The 22,969-nt window shown below is 38.0% G+C and overlaps 1 protein-coding gene across 3 annotated transcripts in view; it reads left to right on the forward strand.

The window, feature by feature from the left end:
* CATSPERE (catsper channel auxiliary subunit epsilon) overlaps positions 1–22,969 on the forward strand; it is a 197,889-nt gene that overhangs the window by 123,394 nt on the left and 51,526 nt on the right. For all 3 annotated transcript variants that reach the window (XR_006705997.1, XM_045453179.1, XM_045453178.1), the window contains 2 exons: positions 9,799–10,273; positions 19,509–19,951. Coding sequence is in view for 2 of the 3 variants with exons in the window: in XM_045453179.1 (XP_045309135.1) it covers positions 9,799–10,273; positions 19,509–19,951 (918 nt within the window). In the remaining variant the exon portion in view is untranslated. The remainder of the gene's footprint in view (positions 1–9,798; positions 10,274–19,508; positions 19,952–22,969) is intronic.

The following is a 22,969-nucleotide window of genomic DNA, read 5'->3' on the forward strand; positions in this document are numbered from 1 at the left end:
GTCAATGGTAGCCATCCTGACAGGTGTGAGGTGGTATCTCATTGTGGTTTTGATTTGTATTTCCCTGATAATAACTGATGTTGAGCATTTTTTCATGTGGAGGTTGGCCATCTGGATGTCTTCTTTGGAGAAGTGTCTATTCATGTCTTTTGCCCATTTCTTCACTGGATTATTTGTTTTTTGGGTGTTGAGTTTGATAAGTTCTTTAGATATTTTGGATACTAACACTTTATCAGATATGTCATTTGCAAATATCTTCTCCCATTCCATAGGTTGTCTTTTAGTTTTACTTATTGTTTCCTTGGCTCTGCAGAGGTTTTTATTTTGATAACGTCCCAGTAGTTTATTTTCGCTTTTGTTTCTCTTGCCTTAAGAGACCTATCTAGTAAGAAGTTGCTATGCCAATGTAAAAGAGGTTACTGCCCATGTTCTCCTCTAGGATTCTAATGGTTTCCTGTTTCACATTTAGGTCCTCATTTTAAATTTATTTTTATGTGTGGTATAAGAAAGTGGTCCAGGTTCATTCTTCTGCATGTCACTGTCCAGTTTTCTCAACACCATTTGATGAAGAGACTGGGTTTTTTTGCATTGGATATTCTTTCCTGCTTTGTCAAAGATTAATAGTCCATATAGCTGTGGGTTCATTTCTGGGTTTTCTATTCTGTTCCATTGATCTATGTCTATTTTGGGGCTTATACCATACTGTCTTGATTACTACAGCTTTGTAATATATTTTAAAGAAAGAACAAATTTTAAAAACTAATTAGAAAGTGTTTTGAACTATGGGCACCTGGGTGAGTCAGTTGGCTAAGCATCAGACTCTTGATTTCAGCACAGGTCATGATCTCAGGGTTCATGAGTTAGGGCCCTGTGTTGGGCTCTGCACTGACAGTGTGGATCCTGCTTGGGATTCTCTCTCTCCCTCTCTCTCTCTCTATGCCCCTCCACTGCTCATGCCTTCTCTCTCTCAAAATAAATACTTTTTAAACTGAAAGAAACAAACTGTTTTGAACTGAAAGAAAATGGAAACAGAATATGTCAAAATTGGTGGGATGCTACTGAAGAGATACTTAGAGGGAAATTTATAATATTAATCCTCTATATTACAAAAGAAGAAATATCTCAAATCCATGATCTCTGCTTCCACTTTAAGAAACCAGAAATGATTTCAACCAAAAGTAAACAGAAGAAAGGAAATAAAAAAAAATCATTGGGTAAATTAATGGCATTAAGAAAAACAAAACAAATAAAAACAGAAAACCTACAGAGAAAATCAACAGAACCAAAAAGCTGATTCATTGAGAAGGTCCATAAAATTGGCAACTCTTTAGCCAGACTGACTGAGGATAAAACAAAAAAGAGAAGACACAAATTGCCAATATTGAGACTGAAAGAAGTGGAATCGGTGCAAAGTCTGCTGCTGCTAAAAAGACAGTAAAAGAATGTTACAAACAACTGTAAATACAAAGTTAAAAAGAATCTAAAACACATTCAAAACCATACAATGGACAAGTTACTTGAAAGACACAAACTACCAAAGCCTCCTTAAGAAGAAACAGATGACAGGGGTGCCTGGGTGGCTCAGTTGGGTAAGCGTCCAACTTTGGCTCAGGTCATGATCTTGCAGTTCGTGAGTTGAGCTCCACGTTGGGCTCTGTGCTGTCAGCTCAGAGCCTGGAGCCAGCTTCAGATTCTGTGTCTCCCTCTCTATCTCTGCCCCTCCCCCATTCATGCTCTGTCTCTCTCTCTCTTTTAAGAATAAACATTAAAAAAAAAAAAACTAAAGAAGAAACAGATGACATGAATACTCTTACATCAATCAAAGAAATTGAATTTGTTATTTAAAAACCTTCCCACAAAGAAACCTCCAGGCCAGGAGGATTTCATCAGTGTCCTGCTATATATTTTAAAAATAAGTGATACCAGTTCTAAACTTCAGAAAATTGAAGAGGGAGTAATACTTTTCAATTGATTCCATGGAACAGCTTGTCTGATACTACAACCAAGAATAACATATTAGAAAAATATAAAACTACATAGCAATATCTCTCATAAACAAAATTTTAAACTTCTAGGCAAAATTTTAGCAAACTAGATCCAACAATATATACAAAGGAAAATATATCATGCACAGGTAGGGTTTTAGTTCAGGAATGAAAGAGTGGTTTACATTAGAAAATCAATCAACACAATTTACCATATTAGAAAACAACAAAAGAAAACCATATGATCATTTCAATAGACACAGAAAAGCACTTGACAACATCCAATATACACAGTTGATTTTAACAATCAGCAAAATAGGAATAAGAAGGAATTTCTTCAACTTAACACAGGACACTCATATAAAATCAATGGCTAACATTGCACATGATGGTAAAAGACTAGCCCGTTTAGATTTAATGCAGTTATTGCTGTGGTTGGGTTTAACTCTACCATTTTGGTATCTATTTTCTATTAACACTATATATTCTTTATTTCTTTTTTTTTTCTTGCCTTCCTTGCTCAAAATAAGGAACAAGGCAAGAATGTGTGCTCCTATTACTTCTATTCAACATTGTGCTGGCCATTCTAGTAGGTGCAATGAGTCAAGAAACAAAGGCATGTACATTGGAAAGGAAGAGCGAAACTGTCTTTATTACCAAACAGCATCATTAGATGTAGAAAAGGTTACAGAATATACAAGAAACCCATCAGGGCTAATAAATATGTTTACTAAGATTGCAGTTTACAAGATCAATATAAAAACTCAATTTTATTTCCATATGAAATATACAATTTAATTTTGCATAGGAAATATACAAGCATAAATGAACAATAATAAATTGAAACTTTAAGAAATACTATTTATAGTACATTATAAAATATTAAGTGCTTAGGGATGATTCTGACAAAAGATGTGCAAGTGTATATACACTTAAAGACTACAAAACACAAATAACCGTATGATTTCACTCATGTGCAATTTAAGAAACAAAACGAACAAGCAAAGGGAAGAGAAGGAGAAGCAGACCAAGCAACAGACTCTTAACTATAGAGAACAAACTTATGGTCACCAGAAGAGAGGTGGGTGGAGGGGTGATGGAAATAGGTGATGGGGATTAAGGAGTGATGAGCACTGGGTGATATACGGAAGTGTTGAATCACTATATTGTACACCTGAAACTAATATTACACTGTGTGTTAACTCACTGGAATTTAAAAGCTTAAAAAAATGATACCACCACACACACTACACATATAACACACACACACACACACACACACACACACACACACACACACATTACAAAATATTACTGGTGAAATAAGACTTAAGTGGAGAGACCTGTTCATGGGTGAGAAGACTCTGTTAAGGTGTCAATGCTTGAGAAATTCAACACACATCAGTTAAAATCCCAGTAGGCTTCTAATAGAAATTGAGAAGCTGATTCTAAAAGTCATATGGAAATTCAAGAGAGAACCAAAAAAATTTCCAGAGTTCCAAGAACAAATGCCATTAAAAATGTACAAGATCTTGGTTGAGACGAAAATAAAATATTATCAAAAATATTAATAAAGATCCGAATACATAGCTATATCATGTTCATGGATTAGAATACAGAATATTTTAAGCTTTTCAATTCTTCCTGGATTTATCTATCGATTTGATGCTGTTCCAGTCAAACTCCCAATGTTACTTTGTGGAGCTCAGTACACTGATTCTAAAATACATATCAAAGAGTAAAGAGCTGAGAGTTGGAATGGTTGGGTAGCAAAGTATTTCTTCTATCATACATCAAAATTTATTACAAGGCTATAGTAATTAAAACATAAAATATTTATGGCAGTTTTTTTTTTCATTTCGTTCCACATCTCACCAACATTGGGTGTGTCCAATCTTTTATTATCTAAACTCTTCTAGAGGGTATGCACTAGCTTTCTTATGTTTCATGCTTATATGGTGCATTATTTTTATCCTTTTACGATCAATCTGTCTGTGACTTCATACTTCTTATAAACTGCAATCTTGCTTCTTCTCCAATGTGACAATATATGCTTTAAAATTATAGTATTCAGGGGCACCTGGGTGGCTCAGTTGGTTAAGCGTCTGACTTTGGCTCAGGTCATGATCTCATGAGTTCATGAGTTCACGATTTCGAGCTCCCTGTAAGGCTCTATTCTGACCATTCAAAGCCTGGAGCCTGCTTCAGATTCTGTATCTCCCTTTCTCTCTTCCTCTCCCCTGTTTGCACTCTCTCTCTCTCTCTCTCTCAAAAATAAATAAACATTAAAAAATATTTTAAAAATTATAGTATTCAGTCCACCTAGATTTAACATAACTACTGCTATGGTTGGAGTTAAGTCTACCATCTTGGTATTTGTTTTCTAGTAACCCCACATGTTCTTTGTTTCTCTCTTCTTGTCCTCTGAAGGAATCATGTTTTTTTCAGTATCTCTGTTTTCAACTGTGTTCATTTTTTTTTATTCAAGATCTTCTTTGTAGTGATTGCACTTGGCTGTACAACAATCTTTTTGTTAAGGCTATTTATTTATTTTAAGAGAGAGTGTATGCACGTGCACATGCATGAGTGGGGAAGGGGCAGAGAGAGGGGGAAAGAGAGAGAATCCCAAGCAGGCTTCCTGCTGTCAGTGCAGAGCCCAATGCAGTGCTCAGTGTCATGAACTGTGGGATTATGACCTGAGCCAAAACCAAGAATCTGATGCACAACAGAGTGAGCCACCCAGGTGCCCCATAATAATCATCTTTAATTTATCAGAGTCTAATTTCAAGTAGTATATACTTAACAACAGTGTAAGAAACTTATGACTGTATGGTTCCATTTATATCCCTCCCACCCTTTATATTCTTATCTCATATTTTACTTCTAAATATGCTATAAATTTCAAAATATATTGTTAATATTTTTCCTTTATTTTTTTTTAATTTTTTTTCAACGTTTATTTATTTTTTGGGGGACAGAGAGAGACAGAGCATGAATGGGGGAGGGGCAGAGAGAGAGGGAGACACAGAATCGGAAACAGGCTCCAGGCTCTGAGCCATCAGCCCAGAGCCTGATGCGGGGCTCGAACTCACGGACCGCGAGATCGTGACCTGGCTGAAGTCGGACACTCAACCGACTGCGCCACCCAGGCGCCCCAATATTTTTCCTTTAAAAAGGTCAATTGTCAGGGGGCCTGGGTGGCTCAGTCAGTTAAGCGGCTGACTGATTTCGGCTCAGGTCATGATCTCATGGTTTGTGAGTTCGAGCCCCACCTTGGGCTCTGTGCTGACAGCACAGGGATTCTCTCTCTCCCTCTCTCTCTGCCCCTACCCTACTTTGTGTGCTCTCTCTCTCTCTCTCTCTCTCAAAAAAAAAAAAGTAAATAAATGAATTAATAGTCAATTGTCATAAAGATATATAGATATAAACTGATGGCAAAATAAGTCTTTATAGATATATTCTCCCAGGCATGCTTCATTTCTGTTTGCATATCCAGAGTTCCTCCTGAATCCATTTCCCTTCTGCCTGAGGAATATCTTTGAATTTTCCTATACAACAAGTTCTCTCAGCATTTGTCTGTATAAAGGTGTCTTTATTTTTTGGCCTTCATTTTTGAAGGGCATTTTTCACTGAATACAGAATTATAGGATGACAGCTGGGTTTTGTTGTTTTTAAAGCAATTTATGATGACATCGTTCCATTATCTTATGGCCTCTATCATTTTGGGGAAGAAGTCAGCCATCATTCATGCCATTGTTCTCACATATACAATGTGTCTTTTTATCTGTCACTGCTTTTAGAATTTGCATGTTATCTTTGGTCTTCAGCATTTTTATTATGTATTATTCATTAGTAGTTAGTTGTGATTTCCTTTGTATGTATCCTGTTTGTGGTTCAGCTGAGTCTCTTGGGTTTCTGGGATTATGTCAGTCATTAATTTGGGGATGTTCTCGGACATTATCTCTTCAAATATTTCTTCTGCACCATTCTGTTTTTCCTCTCCTTCTAAGGGTTTAAAAATGCATATATGACACCATTTACTATTGTCCCACAGACCTCAGTCTGTTCATTTTGTGTTTACTCTACTTCTCTCTTTGTATTTCAGTTTGTATATTAACCTGTCTTCAAGCTCACAGCCCCTCAGCTTTTCCCACTTTACTCTTGAATGCGTCTAATAATTTTTTTATTCCTGATGTCATATTTTTTTTTATTTCTAACACTTTCACTTTGTTCTTTTTTATCATTTACGTATCTTAGCTGAAATTCCCCATCTCTGTACTCGCGTTGCCCATCTTTTCCAGTAGGTCCTTCAGCATTTTTACCAGTTATTACCTCTTTAGCCATACTTGGGCTCTTAGCACTGACAAGATTCCAGGGATCTCTTCATACTTTACAACTGGCCCACCACCTTTCCAAACTCGAGGACAGCTGTCTCTGCTTTATAGTCTAGCTGCCAGCTTTTTGATCGCTAAAGAATTCTCTTTCCTCAGCTGCCCTGGGATTTTCAGGCATTGGGAGATCTCTCTCTCTCTCTCTCTCTCTCTCTCTCTCTCTCTCTCTCATGCTTCCCTGTCCCCAGTTGTGGCAGGGAGGCTGCCTTACACTTTGTAAAGGCCAAGCATGTCTCAGAGGGAGAGTCTCTCAACCCCCGTATCCCACTCCCAGCCTATGGTAGCTGAGAATCCAGAGTACAGATGGATTTCTCTCAACTTTGCTGCCTTGCAGCGTGCCCCCTCCCTGTCTTCAGAGGATTACTGCTTTATTTTTGAGAGAGTCCCTGAATGCCTCAAGGGGATCTCTCAGCTCCCTGGCCTTGTCCCAAAACCTTGGGCTTACTACACCTATGCACTAGGTGAAGATCTATAGGAAAGTTTGTGGGTGGGTAAAAACTCATTCCATGGCTGAGGCTCCTTGGAATTCCCATATGTCATATTTATGATGGATTCCTCTTCCCATCCCTCTGCCAAGAATGAGCATAACCTTGGGTCTTTTCTATGAGAGGCTCATCACTTTGTTTCTAATATATTTACTCTTGGAAGATCATCTCACACTCATTTAAGCAACACAAGCTCTAGACTTTTTTTTTAAGTTTTTATTTTTTTTCTTATTTTTTAAAAATTTTTTTAAAGTTTAAATACAAATTAATTAACATATAGTGTAATAATAATTTCAGGAATAAAATTTAGTGATTCATCACTTACATATGACAACCCAGTGCTCATCCCAACAAGTGCCCTCCTTAATGCCCCTCACCTCTTTAGCCCTTCCTCCCACCCAAACCCTGTCAGCAACCCTCAGTTTTTTCTCTGTATTTAAGAGTCTCTTATGGTTTGTCTCCCTCTTTGTTTTTATATTAATTTTGCTTCCCTTCCCTTCTGTTCATCTGTTTTGGATGTTAAATTCCACATATGAGTGAAATCATAGATTTGTCTTTCTCTTACTGACTTATTTCACTTAGCACAATACCCTCCAGTTCCATCTACGTAGTTGCAAATGGCAAGATTTCATTCTTTTTGATGGCTAAGTAATATTCCATTATATATATGTGTGTGTGTGTGTATATATATATATATATATACACACACACATATGTACATATATGTATATATATACATATATACATATATATACATGTATATATATACATATATATGTATATACATATATATGTATATACACATGTATATACATATATACATATATATACCACGTCTTCCTTATCCATTCATCCATCAATGGACATTTGGGCTCTTTCTATACTTTGGCTATTGTTGATAGTGCTGCTATAAACATTGAAGGGTGCATGTGTCCCTTCAAATCAGCATACATGTATCCTTTGGATAAATACCTAGTAGTGCAATTGCTGGGTCATAGGGTAGTTCTATTTTTAAGTTTTTGAGGAACCTCCATACTGTTTTCCAGAGTGGCTGCTCCAGTTTGCATTCCTACCAGCAGTGCAAAAGTTGTCCTCTTTCTCTGCATCCTCGCCAACATCTGTTGTTGCCTGAGTTGTTAATGTTAGCCATTCTGGCAGGTGTGAGGTGGTATCTCATTGTGGTTTTGATTTGTATTTCCCCAATGATGGATGATGTTGAGGATTTTTTCATGTGTCTGTCAGCCATCTGGATGTCTTCTTTGGAGAAGCATCTATTCGTGTCTTTTGCCCATCTCTTCACTGGATTGTTTGTTTTTTGGGTGTTGAGTTTGATAAGTTCTTTATAGATTTTGAATACTAACCCTTTATGTGTTATGTCATTTACAAATTTCTTTTCCCATTCCTTCGGTTGCCTTTTAGTTTTGCTGATTGTTTCCTTCGCTGTGCAGAAACTTTATATCTTGATGAGGTCCCTATAGTTCATTTTTGCTTTTGTTTTCCTTACCTTTGGAGAAATGTCAAGTAAGAAGTTGCTGCAGCTGAGGTCAAAGGGGTTGTTGCTTGTTTTCTCCTCGAGGCTTTTGATGGCTTCCTGTATTACATTGAGGTCTTTCATCCACTTTGAGTTTATTTTTGTGTCTGGTGTAAGAAAGTGGTCCAGGTTCATTCTTCTGCATGTCGCTGTCCAGTTTTCCCAGCACCACTTGCTGAAGAGACTGTCTGTTTTCCATTGGATATTGTTTCCTGCTTTGTCAAAGATTAGTTGGCCATACGTTTGTGGGTCCATTTCTGGTTTCTCTAATTCTGTTCCATTGTGTCTGTTCTTGTGCCAGTACCATACTGTCTTGATGATGACAGCTTTGTAACACTGTTCGTAGTCTTGAATTGTGATGCCTCTAGCTTTGCTTTTCTTTTTCAAGATTGCTTTGGCTATTCAGAGTTTTTTCTGGTTCCATACAAGTTTTAGGATTGTTTGTTCTAGCTCTGTGAAGAATGCTGGTGTTATTTTGATAGGGGTTGCATTGAATGTGTAGATTGCTTGGGTAGTGTCGACATTTTATCACTATGTGCCCAAGAGACTCCTTTTGACAGTCATGGAAATAGAAGTTACATATTAAGTAAAAATCTCTAAGAATTAGAAACAATTGGGAAGAAGAGACAGGGGAGAAGAGGGATCTTGGCTTGCAAAATGAAATTAGGCCCACTGAATTTCAGACACAGCAGTCTCTCTAACAGCCTGTGTTCATAAAAGGGTAGTATTGATCCAAAGTTTTAAGTTCTCTCTTCTCTTGATCTCATATCCAAGGAAGCTATAATTCCAAAAATAACTTCATGTTTGAAGTGTCTTTATATCTTGACCGTAGTGAACATCAAAAAGGCACTCCTGGCCAGAGTGGATAAATACATAAGAAAAGAGAAGGCTGATATTCTCTGGGGATTTTTTTTTTTTAATTTTTTTTTCAACGTTTATTTATTTTGGGGACAGAGAGAGACAGAGCATGAACGGGGGAGGGGCAGAGAGAGAGGGAGACACAGAATCAGAAACAGGCTCCAGGCTCTGAGCCATCAGCCCAGAGCCTGACGCGGGGCTCGAACTCACTCACGGACCGCGAGATCGTGACCTGGCTGAAGTCGGACGCTTAACCGACTGCGCCACCCAGGCGCCCCTCTCTGGGGATTTAAAAGGGAATTAAAATTAATTATGTCTATAGATAAAGAATAAAATTACTGAAATAACTTATATTTATGAATATATACAATATGACATATTTCCATGTAATGTATTTCAATGCCTCGAGTATTATTCAGAAATACACTAAGTGTCAAACCTTAATAGTTACTACATTTTATTTTTAAATATAGCAAATTAGAAGACAGGAATTGTAAGGACCATCCCTAAAACAAAAGATCTTTAAGTTATTTTCCATTTTGTTACAGAGTAAAATAAGAAGTATCTTCGCAGTCTGGACCAAAAGTGAACTTTATCTTGGATATCCTCTTCTTAGATTTATGAAAATAATGACTACTGAAAAACTGAAAAGCCTTCTAAATATATCACCAACCGATACACTAACTATACACAATGTTGAGTATCCAGGACACCCTTTGGAGATTGCCTTGTTATTAAGTTACTGCTCTGCATGCACAGTCAACAAAAAGATTTATGTGGTAATATATAATGAAGATACAGAGCAGTGGATGAACCAAGACTTTGCATTAGATGTCCCTATGGACACTTTTGTAAATGCACATTTTCTATATTCAGCACTTCCAGAATTAGTACTATGGGACAAACATAGGGTCTACTATTGCTATCACAATTTCACCGAGACTGGAGTCATCCAAACACCTACAGAGTTTGGAAACTTATCAAGGTTGTCACAGAACAGCACCATTCATATTATTTTCATCGGTGAGCCATTCTCAGTCTGCAAAAATTTATTCTAGATTTTCTAGTAGATACCTTCCTTACGAAGATGTAACAATTATAAATGCACTAATATATGGGTATATGGGTAGAGAAAGGTGTACTTTTTACCGCCTAAAAACGGATATGTTTTAAGCTCCACTAAGGTCAGTTATGATCTCACATAGCAAAATGGCCAACTCCAGTTCTGGGTTTTTTTTTTTTCCCGTTAGATTCATTTCGGTCAATCAGCACATACATATGCATTTTAGTGTTGGAAGTGATATGGTGTTGTATTCATTTCCTAGGACTCCTTAGGGCTACCACTCGCTGGGTGGCTTCAAACAACAGGAATTTATTGTCTCAATTTTGGAGGCTAGAAGTCCACATTAAGGGTGTCAGCAAAGCCATGAATTCCCTCTGAATGCCATGAATTCAGAATCCCTCTGAAACCCAAAGGGGGATCTTTCATTGCTTCTTCCCAGCCTTTGGTGGCTTTCTGGTAAACCTGGCCGTCCCTTGGCTTGCAGCTGCATCATCCCAACCTCTGCCTTCATCACGATGTCGCATTCTCCCTGTGTCCTCACACGCCAACTTGTTGTAAGGACACCAGGGCCCACCCTGCTCCAGGAGCACCTCATCTTAACTGATTGCCTCTGTAATGACCCTATTTCCAAATAAGGTCACATTCTGAAGGAGTACTGGGAATTAGAACATCAACATATCTTTTCTGAGGGGACACAATTCAAGCTATGGCACATTTTGTAGAGTTAAGTGGACCTGTATTCACATCCACGAGCAAGTCATCGAACCTTTCCAAGCTTCAGTATTCTAATCTAGAATGTAGGGCAGCTGTGTCAACTGGATAAGAGATTGTATGTAAAATGCTTAAAATAAAACTGGGCGCATGGTAAACCTTCAGCTAATAGAAGTTATTCTTGATCTTGTTATTCCTGAGGTAGCATACTAAACATTATAGGCAATGCCGAGAAATAGGAAGTGCAATCCTCAAAAAGCCTAGTTAGGAGGTAACCCCAAACATGGAATTTAAAGGAAATGTCGCTGTCATTCATAATCAGTCTTTCTTGACCTCTATCACCCTTCAACTCCCAACCATTTGATTTTTATGTTCCCTTTTACAACAAAACTCTAAAAAATATTGCCTACTTTCACTTTTTCCTCTTTCCTCCCTTTCTCTTGAAGGCACTCTAATCAAATATTCCGTGGAAACTGCTCTTGTTAAGGTTCTCGATGACCTCACTGTGCTAACCCAGTGGCCAATTTTCAGCCATCTTCCATGACCTGGAAGCAGCATTGGAAACCACTTAGCAGGGCCTTATTTTTGAAATACTTTTTCTTTTTGAAGTTTATTTTTTACTTTTTATTGAAATTCTAATTGGTTAACATACAGTGCAACAATGGTTTCAGGATAGAATTCAGTGATTCATCACTACATACAACACCCAGTGCTCATCATAACAAGTGCCCTCCTTAATGCCCATCACCCATCTAGCCCATCCCCCACCCACCTCCCTCCATCAATCCTATTTGTTCTCTATCGTTAAGAATCACTTTTTACCTCTTTTTACCCCTTTCAACATGTCCATGTTTTGTTTCTTAGCTTCCACATATGAGTGAAATCATATGGTGCTTGTCTTTGACTTATTTTGCTTAGCGTAATATACCCTATCTCCATCCATGTCATTGCAAATGGCAAGATTTCACTCTTTTTGATGGCTGAGTATTATTCCTTTGTGTATATATACACCACATCTTCTTTATCCATTCACTAGTTAATGGACATTGGGTCTCCCTCCATAGTTTGGCTATTGTTGATAATACTGCTATAAACACTGGGGTACATGGACCCCTTTGAATCTGCGTTTTTGTATCCTTGGGGTAAACACCTAGTAGTGCAATTGCTGGATCATAGGGTAGTTCTGGTATTAGCTTTTTGAGAAACCAGAGTGGCTGCACCAGTTTGCATTCCCACCAACAGCACAAAAGTTTTCCCCTTCAAAATGCTTTTTTTTCACCTGACTTTTGGGCTATCGCTTCTTTACTCTTCCTACTACCTCACTAGCTACTCCTCCTCAGCCTCTTTTCCATCTTCATCTTCCTGATTCCCAAATGGAGAGGCACCTCAGGGTTTGGTTTTCAGGAATCTTCTGAGTTCTGTTTACATTTGCTCTGCCCTCTGGCCATAAGCCCTAGCCTCAACTCCAGGCCTTATTCCCAGCTGCCTTCAGCATACCTTCATTCGGATGACTAGTAGGCATCTTAGATTTGACATCCAAGAACGGATCCCTGAGTTTCTCGCTCCTGTCTCAACCTGCTCCTTGCCTAGTCCTTTCCTGTCAAGTAAATATCACCTCTTCCTGTCTTCCCAGGCACAAACCTTGACCTCATCCTCGAATCTTTCCCTTTGACATCCCACAACTAATCCACGGGCAGCTCCTGGTGGCTCTATGTAAAAAGTCTATCTAAAATCTAACCCCTTTCCACCATCCTCACTCCAGTCCAAGCCAGTGTCCTCTCCAGCCCATACGTGTAAGAGCCTTTCATGTGCTCTCCCTGCCTCCACCAGATTACAGTCCACTGGGAAGCTAGCGTGAGCCTTTCAAAACATGCAAAGTCACATTACTCCTCAGCTTAAAACCCTCATTTGGCTTCCTGTATCACTCAGGATAAAATCCAAAACTGTTACCATGGCCCGAAAAGCAGTATGTGGTTTGGCCCCAGACTCTGATGTCATCTATCACTTGACCCTTTGTTCACTGTTACCTAGCTGCAGACTGGCCTCTTTGCTGTTCCCTGGTTACCTACTGTTTCATGTGCCAAAAGCGTTGTTCACATTGATGTCTACATGACTCTTAACATTGGATTCAGGTTTAAGTCCAAATGCCAACTGTTTGGGGAGCTCTTCCCTAGCCCTGACCTAACTCCCATGCTGTGTCCCTTACACTTCTTCATTTTGTTCACAGCACTTCTCATCTAACAAATTACACGTGTACTTATTCATTAACTGAATCTTCCAACAAAAAACAAGCTTTGTGTGACTTTGTTATATTTGCTGCTTTACCCGCAGTGTCTAATATAGTATATAATAGGTACTTTTTTGAATAAATGGATGAACATGTATTCATTGAACACGCACTATTTGCGAGATGCTCTTCTGGGAGTTGGAGATAGCATGGAAATTGGACACAATCCCCACCCTTTCAGCATTTACAAAATTGCAGAGGATAAAGACAAGTAAACCTACAAACAATGCAACATGGCTAATGCTATAACAGAGCCAATATTGGGCGCTACAGAATCACATAAATCGAGTACCTTACTCAAGTCTGGGGGCGGGGGTGGGGAGATACAGAAGGCTTCCTTGGAGAAGTGATGTCTAAGCTGAGGCTTGGGAAATGGGTAGAGGTTAGGTAAGCAGTGAAGACAACAATGAAGACAGTGTACCCAACCACCCAGAGACAGAGACAACAGGGTACAACCCAGGACTCGAAAGACCATACACTGCTGAAACAGAGTTCTCCAGAGAAAAAAAGAAGTCTCCCCTGGAGAAATGAAGTTCAGTTTATGAAAGTCCTCACAAGCCATGTGAGAAAATTGGACCTTCTCCTGCAGCCTGTATAGGGAGTTCTAAAGAGTTTTCAGCAGGAGAGAAGCAGAATATTTGTGTTTTTAAAAGACTGCTGGCCACCATGATAAGGAGATAAGGTTAGAATAGTAAATTGGGGATAGATTTTATTTTTTACTTTTTTTATAGAAAATACTTTTTTAATGTTACATTTGTCCCAACACAGCATTCCACTAACATATCTGTATGGGTGTGTGCATTTTACACAAGTGTATAAAAATGTTTATGTACATTTTTTTTCTTTTTTTTTTTTTCTTTTTTTTTTCTTTTTTTTTTTTTAATTTTTTTTTTCAATGTTTATTTATTTTTGGGACAGAGAGAGACAGAGCATGAATGCGGTAGGGGCAGAGAGAGAGGGAGACACAGAATCGGAAACAGGCTCCAGGCTCTGAGCCATCAGCCCAGAGCCTGACGCGGGGCTCGAACTCCCGGACCGCGAGATCGTGACCTGGCTGAAGTCGGACGCTTAACCGACTGCGCCACCCAGGCGCCCCTATATGTACATTTTTTAATTTAAATTTTGGTTAGGGGGCGCCTGGGTGGCTCAGTAGATTAAGCATCTGGCTTCAGCTCAGGTCATGATCTCACCTTTTGTGAGTTCAAGCCCCGCATTGGGCTCTTTGCTGACAGCTCTGCTTCAGATTCTGGGACTCCCTCTTTCTCTGTCCTCCCCCGCTCATGCTCTGTCTCTCTCTGTCTCTCTCTCTGTCTCTCTCTCTGTCTCTCTCTCAAAAATAAATAAACTTTAAAAAATTTTTTAATATAAATTTTAGTTAGTTAACATACAGTGTAATATTAGTTTCAGAAGTAGAATTCAGTGATTCATCACTACGTACAACACCCAGTGCTCATCCCAACACTTGGGGACAGATTTTAGAGGGACCTTAAAGTCTGAATGTTGTACTGAAGGCCATTTGGAAACACGGAAATAAAAAGCTTAAACAATTCATAAACATGAAATATGAAGTCAAAAGCCTTCCACCTTCACCATTTTCATTCCTCAAATAACCCACTATTCAAAAGTTCCTGTGAATTTATTCAGACTTTTGAAAAAGAAAATTCAAAACACAATAAGCTGTATTTTCAAAATATCTAATACACATAAAAACTATGCCACTTTCACTGCTGCAGAGTGTTCATGGTTTAACTGTACTATTATTTAGACCAATAGGAGTATAAACAGATATTTACATAGATAGATATCAGGCGTCATTTCTTTTGCTACTACAAATAATGCTGCAGGAAATGTGCTTCTATATATGTATATGTTTTCTACACTTGTACAGGTATTCTTTGATATAAGTTATTAGATGTAGAATTCGTGATTCAAAGCTCTGAATATTCAAAAAATCAATAAATCTTTCCAGTTGCTCTCCAGCAAAAGTTGCCACAGTCTGTTTCCCCAAAAGTATTAGAAAATGTGTATTTTCATATGACATATTTGATATTTACCCACAGTACAGAAAAAAATGGGTAATTCTCATTTTAGAACTCATTTTATAATTAGAAGTTATATCTAGTTTCATGTGTTTATTGGCCATACTCTTCTATGGATTGTCAGTTCTTACTCTTGAGATATTTTTGCATGGGGTTATCTATTTTCTTATTGATACCGATATGGTCATTACTCACAGTGTATATTCACCATTTATCTTTGACATGTATTGCAAATATTGTCTCTTGTGTGTAATTTCTTGTACCTTTTTGGAGGGATTTGGTATTTAGAATTTGTGTTTTTGTGTAGTTAAATTTGTTAATATTTCTACTTGTGACTTTGGATGTAATGTCATAATTTGAAAGGTCTTTCCAATTACAAAAATATTACTAAGTATTTTCTTTTATCATTTTTACTTTTCTAATTTGCATATTTCAATCTTTAATTCATCCAGAATTGTGTTTGGTATAAGTTAAGAATTTCGTTTTATTTTTTGTCTTTATGTCTTTCACTGAAAGCTGATGTTGCCTTCAAATCACTGTTTTTTTTTTGTTGTTTTTTTTTGTTTTTTTTCTTAATTTTTTTTTTCAACGTTTTATTTTTATTTTTGGGACAGAGAGAGACAGAGCATGAACGGGGGAGGGGCAGAGAGAGAGGGAGACACAGAATCGGAAACAGGCTCCAGGCTCTGAGCCATCAGCCCAGAGCCTGACGCGGGGCTCGAACTCACGGACCGCGAGATCGTGACCTGGCTGAAGTCGGACGCTTAACCGACTGCGCCACCCAGGCGCCCCTCAAATCACTGTTTTAGAAACCAACCCTTACCCCCCCAGATTTGAAATACTACCTTCCTTATCTATTTATTACTCGTGTCAACTAGGTTCATTTTCTAGGCTATTCTGTTCCACTCCTACCTGCATGAGCTCTCTGTCGTTTTGATTACTGTAGCCCTAATCTCCTAACACACCACATAATTCACTTATTTTCATGTCCTATTGACTGTATTCCTGCAGGAATGTAAGTTACACAAGAGGGAGGACTTTCTGGGTTTTCTCCTAATGTATCCCCCACAAGTTTCTAGAACACTGTGTAGCCAGAACAGGCATGCAATTTGTTGAAGAGATGATGATATGTGTGCAATATTAGGTCTTCGCAAGCAGGAATGTTGTACACTTCATTATTTGTATTTTCTCTAATTGGTTTCTTCAAATAGTCCATCTCTTTAGTCAATTTTAGAAGTTTGTATTTCCTTAGGAACTCATTCATTTTATCTGGATTTGCTACTTTATTGGCAAAGGTTTTCCATTTTAATTTTTAGATTGCTTATTGTCTGTAATAGTATTCTCTTTCTCATTTATAATGTTGTCTGTATCCCACCCCTTATTAATTTGGCTCACAAGATATTGTTTATTGTGTTTAGGGGTTTTTTTGGGGGTTTTGTTTTCTTTCTTTTGAAAAGTATTCTTAGTTTATTTATCAAATCTGCTTTCTATTTAATTCCTTAATTTCTGCTTTTGTCATTATTGATTCTTCACTTGTGCTTTTTTTTTTTTTTTTTTGTAACTTTGGTGCTCTGTGGCCTGCTTCTTATGTTAAATGATTAGTTCATTTATTTTCAATCTTATTTTCTAAGCATTTAAAGCTACAAATAAGCATAAGGCTATGAATTTTTTCTCACTACGGCTTTATCTGCATCCCCAAACTTTTATATACAGTGTTTTTAATCTCATTATTTTAAAGTCATTCCTAATTTTCTTCTTAACTTAATATTTAATCCAAAATTCATTTAATAATGTTTCAATGAGCAGCGAAATAAGCAGAAGAGAGAGTGCCATATAGCACACAGAAGGGACACCTAATTCAGATTTATGACATCAGAAAAGTCTACACAGAGGCGCCTGGGTGGTTCAGTTGGTTAAGTGTCCAGCTCTTGCGTTTGGCCTAGGTCAGGATCTCATGGTTCATGAGTCTGAGCCCCCATCAGGCTCTGTGCTGACCCTGTGGAGCCTGCTTAGGATTCTCCATCTCCCTCTCTCTCTCTACCCCTCCCCCACTCATGATCGATCTCTCTCTCTCTGTGTCAAAAATAAATAAGAAAACATTAAAAAAAGAAAAAGAAAAGTCCACACAGGGGAAAAGCCCTCTAAACCAAAACCAGGGAGAAGGTACACACTAGAAAAATTAGATCAATGGTCAGGATGAGAGTTGAAGTAGCAAAGACCCAGAGGTGCAAGAGAACATGGCAAGTTCGTGGAACTGAAGTTAATCGTGTATGACTAGATGGTAGAGGGTGAGACCAAAAGTGGCAACAAGGCTTGTGGGAGAAGGCAAGGACCACGTCACCAAGTGACCTGGACACTATATAAGATCCAAAAGCAATATGTGTTTTTTGTTTTGTGAGATTTTAAACCTTATATATCATCATACTGTGTGTATCCTGCAACGACTTTTCTCACTCAACATCCGGATATATTCTGTTAGGTCATCCACCCGCATCCATCCTTCTCTCCTCCTTCCACCTTGTGAAGTTGCTAGAAACACACACACACACACACACACACACACACACACATACACACACAGCACAGCAGGCCAAGAATTTGGTACGCCTGGATGGACTTTTGTCAAAAGCACAACAAAACAAAATTAAATTTATAAAGGATCTAAGTTCCATGAGAAAAGTTACCAAATCACTTTAGCATCACAGTGTTACTGACCTGTCAGCACTGGTGTTGGATGCCCTGTGTGTTGCCTTAGCGCTAAGGGCAGCGTACCCTTGCAGTTTTACTAAAAGACTCAGAAGAATATTCCAAGCTTCATATTCACCTTACCGATCAATGTAATAATTTCGCCAACATTATTATATTGTTGAATTTCTACTGACAACACTAGGACTGTGTGAAAGCTTAACGTTATAAGGACATCTATGTGGACAGTGATGTCTTATTAAAGTATTCTGATCCTAAAAAAAAAAATTGGCATTTCTGATTTAGGGGTTTTATTAGCATATAAACTACAGCAGTCTGTGAAAATATCACTTATTTATTCAAATTTCAAATGTAAGATGCATACACATAATATACTCTGAACCTTCCTGACTCTACGAATCGACCTTCCTCCTTTTGGTCAGTCCCCTTAAAGCATTGGGTGGTTTGGGTTTGTTTTGGGGTGTTGTTGTTGTTGTCGGGTTTTTGTTTTTTTGTTTTTTTGTTTTTTTAGTTAAGGAAAGTATACCCCTAGAAGCTGTACACGGAGAAAGTCGTATATGGAAAGAAAGCTATGAAATCAACTAGCTCCACTGTTCATTTTACAGATATGGCTATAAAACCAAAGAATGTAAGAGACTTATTGTCTATGAACCTCTATGACTTAGGCATAAAACTCTGTTAAGGGAAGAAGTTGGCTTTTATTTATAGAGTGAACATGAGAGGAACCAACACCCACCCCCGTTTCTTATCCCAGTTTTGTTGGTCTGCTAGGGCTACTGTAACAAAATATCATGAGCTAGGTGGCTTAAACAATACAATTTTATGTTATCACAGTTCTGGAGTCCAAAAGCCCAAGATCAAGGCGATCTCAAGGTTGGTTTCTGGTGAGGATCGTCTTCTTGGCTTAGAGACATAGGCCACCTTCTCACTGTGCCCTCATATGGCCTTTTTTTCTGTGTGCATGCAGAGAGAGAGAGACAGAGAGAGATCTGATGTCTCTTATTCCTCTTATAAATAAGAATACCAGTCATATTGTATTAGGGCCCCTCTCTTATGACCTAGTTTAACCTTAATTACCTCTTTAAAGATATTTTCACTTGGGGGGACACAATGCTGTCCATAATACAATGCTTCCTAATAATATGATTCTTGTCATGCCTATCCTTATTATTATTTAATGCACTAATTCTAGCTTTTTAATGGAAATGATGTCATATATACCTAAGTGATATTGTACACGCAAGAAGAAATCTATCCAGGGGAAACATTGCCCCACTATGAAGTGGGAGAGATGTCCTTCAGCATCACGTAAAGTTGTAGTTTTCTGCCTGCACACTCTAACTTTATCAAAACAGACAAATCCTTCCTTACTACAAAAGAAATTATTTTGGTTAGAAGTGCATGGATTCGCAGTTACTTAGAATAACACAAACTTTTCTCCTCCTTTTCCAGATTATTATGGAAATGTGGTGGTGAAAATGGAAAATAACATAATGTTCTACTTCAAGGCCAATATTAAAGACGCGGTAAAACTACACGCATGGACAAATAGTACACTGAAGTCAACAGTCTCGATGAGTTCCTCTGGGCTAATGTATCTCATACATGTTTTTGAAAATGGCACAATACGTCCACAGGAATATCCTTTAAGACTAGAAGCAAAAAGTGTAACTTTCAATTCAAAAGAGAAATGCCCCTACGTGGCATTTCTTAATAATATTTTTAGTGTTTTTTTCTTTTTGGACAAGGGACAGAACGTGTCCATCTGGACTCAAATAGTCTATCCAGAAAATATTGGTCTGTATATTGTGGTGGAATCATATGGCCCAAATATATTACAAGAGACATATCAGGTTCACTATGAAGTTGCCCTAGGATACTGCACTAAAACCATGGTAAGTTGATAGTTTGAAAATGTATTCATATGACTGTAATAAATGTGAAATTATAATATTGACTTTTATAAATCCTATCACCAAAAAAATAGCGTCTAGCATTGTCAGTCACATTCCTTGAGGTTTTCTCATAATATCATGTATCCTTCGTTTTAGGTCCTCTTGGCCAATGTTGCAGTAATTTCTGTTAACTGATTGTGGTAAACAGTGTTTGATGTGAAGACAAATTAGAACTTTCTTAGTCTGTTGTAAATGTGTGTGTGTGTGTGTGTGTGTGTGTGTGTGTGAGTGAGTGTATTTTTTAAAAAAAGATTTTCCTTCTAGGTTTAGCTTGGAAAATGTTGAGAAATATACAAGTTTTTAATAAATAAATGATAAGCCATTAGCTCCTGAGTCACACATTTCACTTTTAATATCCAAAAGGCCTCTTTGCTGCCTAAAAGCACATTCCTGCAGAATTCTTTGTCAATTGTATTATCTGCTTCCTGCTTCCTTTTTTGTTTTTAATGCATGGCTTTGTATGGACTTCTATCAGCCACCTATTATACTATAACATCACCCAAAACGCGATGGCTTCAAACAGTATCCAAATCTATTTGTCAACATTTGGGTCGTGAGAGGCCGGGCAATTCTGCTGGTTTCACCTGGGTTTATTCATCTGGTGGTTTGTCTGGGACAAGGTGATCTAAGATGGCCTCAAATACATGTCATGTGGTTGGCGCTCACGCTGGCTTGTTTGTAGAAGGGACATCAGCTGAGCACTTGTCTGTGAACCATGTGACCTCTATTGTCCAGGCCAGACCTGGCTTTTCCCCAAGGCGGTCTTAGGGCAGTATTCCAAGACTGCATGAGTAGAAGCCACAAGGCCTCTTCTCGGCCACATTCTATTTGTCAAAGCAATTCATGAGGCCAGTCCAGGTTACTTACGCTGTGAGGGGTGGTGCCTACAGGAAGGAGAGGAATCACTGAAGCTAGCTTTGGAAACAGTCCAGCACAATTAGGTATGAATGAACTGCATATATTATTTTGTGTACTACTTTCCGATGAACATTATAGCATAAGCGTTTTACGCGTTACTACAGTTTTTTCCCCAACTCTCTCTATTCTGTTTCCCACCTTCTCTTTCTGGGCTCAGCTTTCTTTAGCATATATGAGGGTGGGCCTCTGAACTGATGCAATGCAATGGAGTGTTCAGTTAATTCCAAAGTCAGTTAAAGCAGAGAATCCTAAAACATGAAACATATATATGAAGCATTGTACTTTAACTTCAATAAATGAATGTGCATTCATTAGTCAATCTTTTAATATAGGACCACAGGCTTTTCTTTGAAATAAGTCAACTTATTGGAGCGCCTCGTCTCCTTTCTTGAATAACCTTATTTGTAATGCATTATCGCTGACTTCCCATTTCCGTTTCTTTAAAGTAGAGGAGGGAAGGGGCGCCTGGGTGGCTCTGTCAGTTAAGCCTCTGACTTCAGCTCAGGTCATGAGCTTGCACTCTGTGAGTTCGAGCCCCACATCGGGCTCTGTGCTGACAGCTCAGAGCCTGAAGCCTGCTTCGGATTCTGTGTCTCCTTCTGTCTCTGCCCCTCTGCCTCTTATGCTGTCTCTCGCTCTCTCTCTCTCTCAAAAATAAACAAACATTTAAAAAATTCTTAAAAAGATCAATTAAGTAGAGGAGGGAAAACAAAATTAATGACACTGGGAAAGGAACCAAAGTCCTTTTTGTTTTTTAAATTTTCAACCAGCTTTTTATTGTTACCTTGCTCATACCTAATTCAGCAATTTCTTCAGGAACTTGGTTTATTAAAACTTTCCAAAGCAATCAGTTTAGTTCTCAGAGAAGCAGTAACTGACATTTCACCAGTTCATAATGTTTCATTCCACAACTACAATAATAATGCAATCTGGCAGAAACGGGTTTAGAAACAAAGAAAGCTGATTTAGGTTTGTGTACAGTCATAGGGATAGATCTTAAAACGGTGTCGAGTAGAAAACAGTGTTAAGTGAGAAACTGAGATCGATCACGTGGTAACATTTACAAAAATTACAAACACCCGCATACAAATCACAAGCAACAAAAAGAAAAGCATTATTCATTTTCCGTGGATACAAAGATACCTAAGGACATATATCAGACAATATGACATCATCAAGTATGATGACATCATACTTGTTTGATAAATATGGAGGCCTACAGAGGAGACAGGAAATGGGGGAAGAAGTTACAGGGGAAAAGTAAAACATAATGAATAAAATGAGACTCAATTGATCATGTTTCAAGAAATAAGGAGTATCTTCAACTCACTTTTCTGAAACTGAGTTACCCCTTCTTCCAGAACAAAAACAGAAAAGAGTTCCACTTCCTTTAGCCCCGGAATATTTTCTTTCATTATCTAGCCCCAATATCTGCAGATGCTCTCATAAGTTTTCTTTCCAAGAATGGGCTGTCTCGTGTGCATTTGCCCATTTGCAGTTTAGAACTTCAAAATAAGTTACCAATCAAAATATACAAATGACCAAGGATATAAAAATTTACCTGTTTTGATAAAATACTAGCTCTGTCATTTATTAGCAATGCACATTAACTGATGACATTAAGCAAGTTTTTTAAAATTTGATTCCATAAAAATCTTAAGACTGCTTTTACATCTAACTTTTTTATTAAATTATTTTAATTCCAGTATACTTACCATATAATATTACATTAGTTTTAGGTACACAATGTAGTGCTTCAACACTTCCCTACATCACCCAGTGCTCATCACAACAAGTGCCCTCCTTAATTCCCATCACCTATTTCCCCTTTCCCCCCACCCACCTTCCCACCGGTGACCAAGAGTCTGTTTCTTGGTTTGTCTCTCTCTCTCTTTTTTTTTTCCTCTTTGCTCATTTGTTTGCTTTCTTAAATTCCACATCTGAGTGAAATCATATGCTATTTGTCTGTCTCTGCCTTATTTCAATTAGCATTACGCTCTCTAGTTCCAAAAAATGCCATTGCAAATGGCAAGGTTTCAA

This window comes from Leopardus geoffroyi, chromosome C3 (genome assembly GCF_018350155.1).
Source record: "Leopardus geoffroyi isolate Oge1 chromosome C3, O.geoffroyi_Oge1_pat1.0, whole genome shotgun sequence".
In the NCBI taxonomy this organism is placed as follows: domain Eukaryota; kingdom Metazoa; phylum Chordata; class Mammalia; order Carnivora; family Felidae; genus Leopardus; species Leopardus geoffroyi.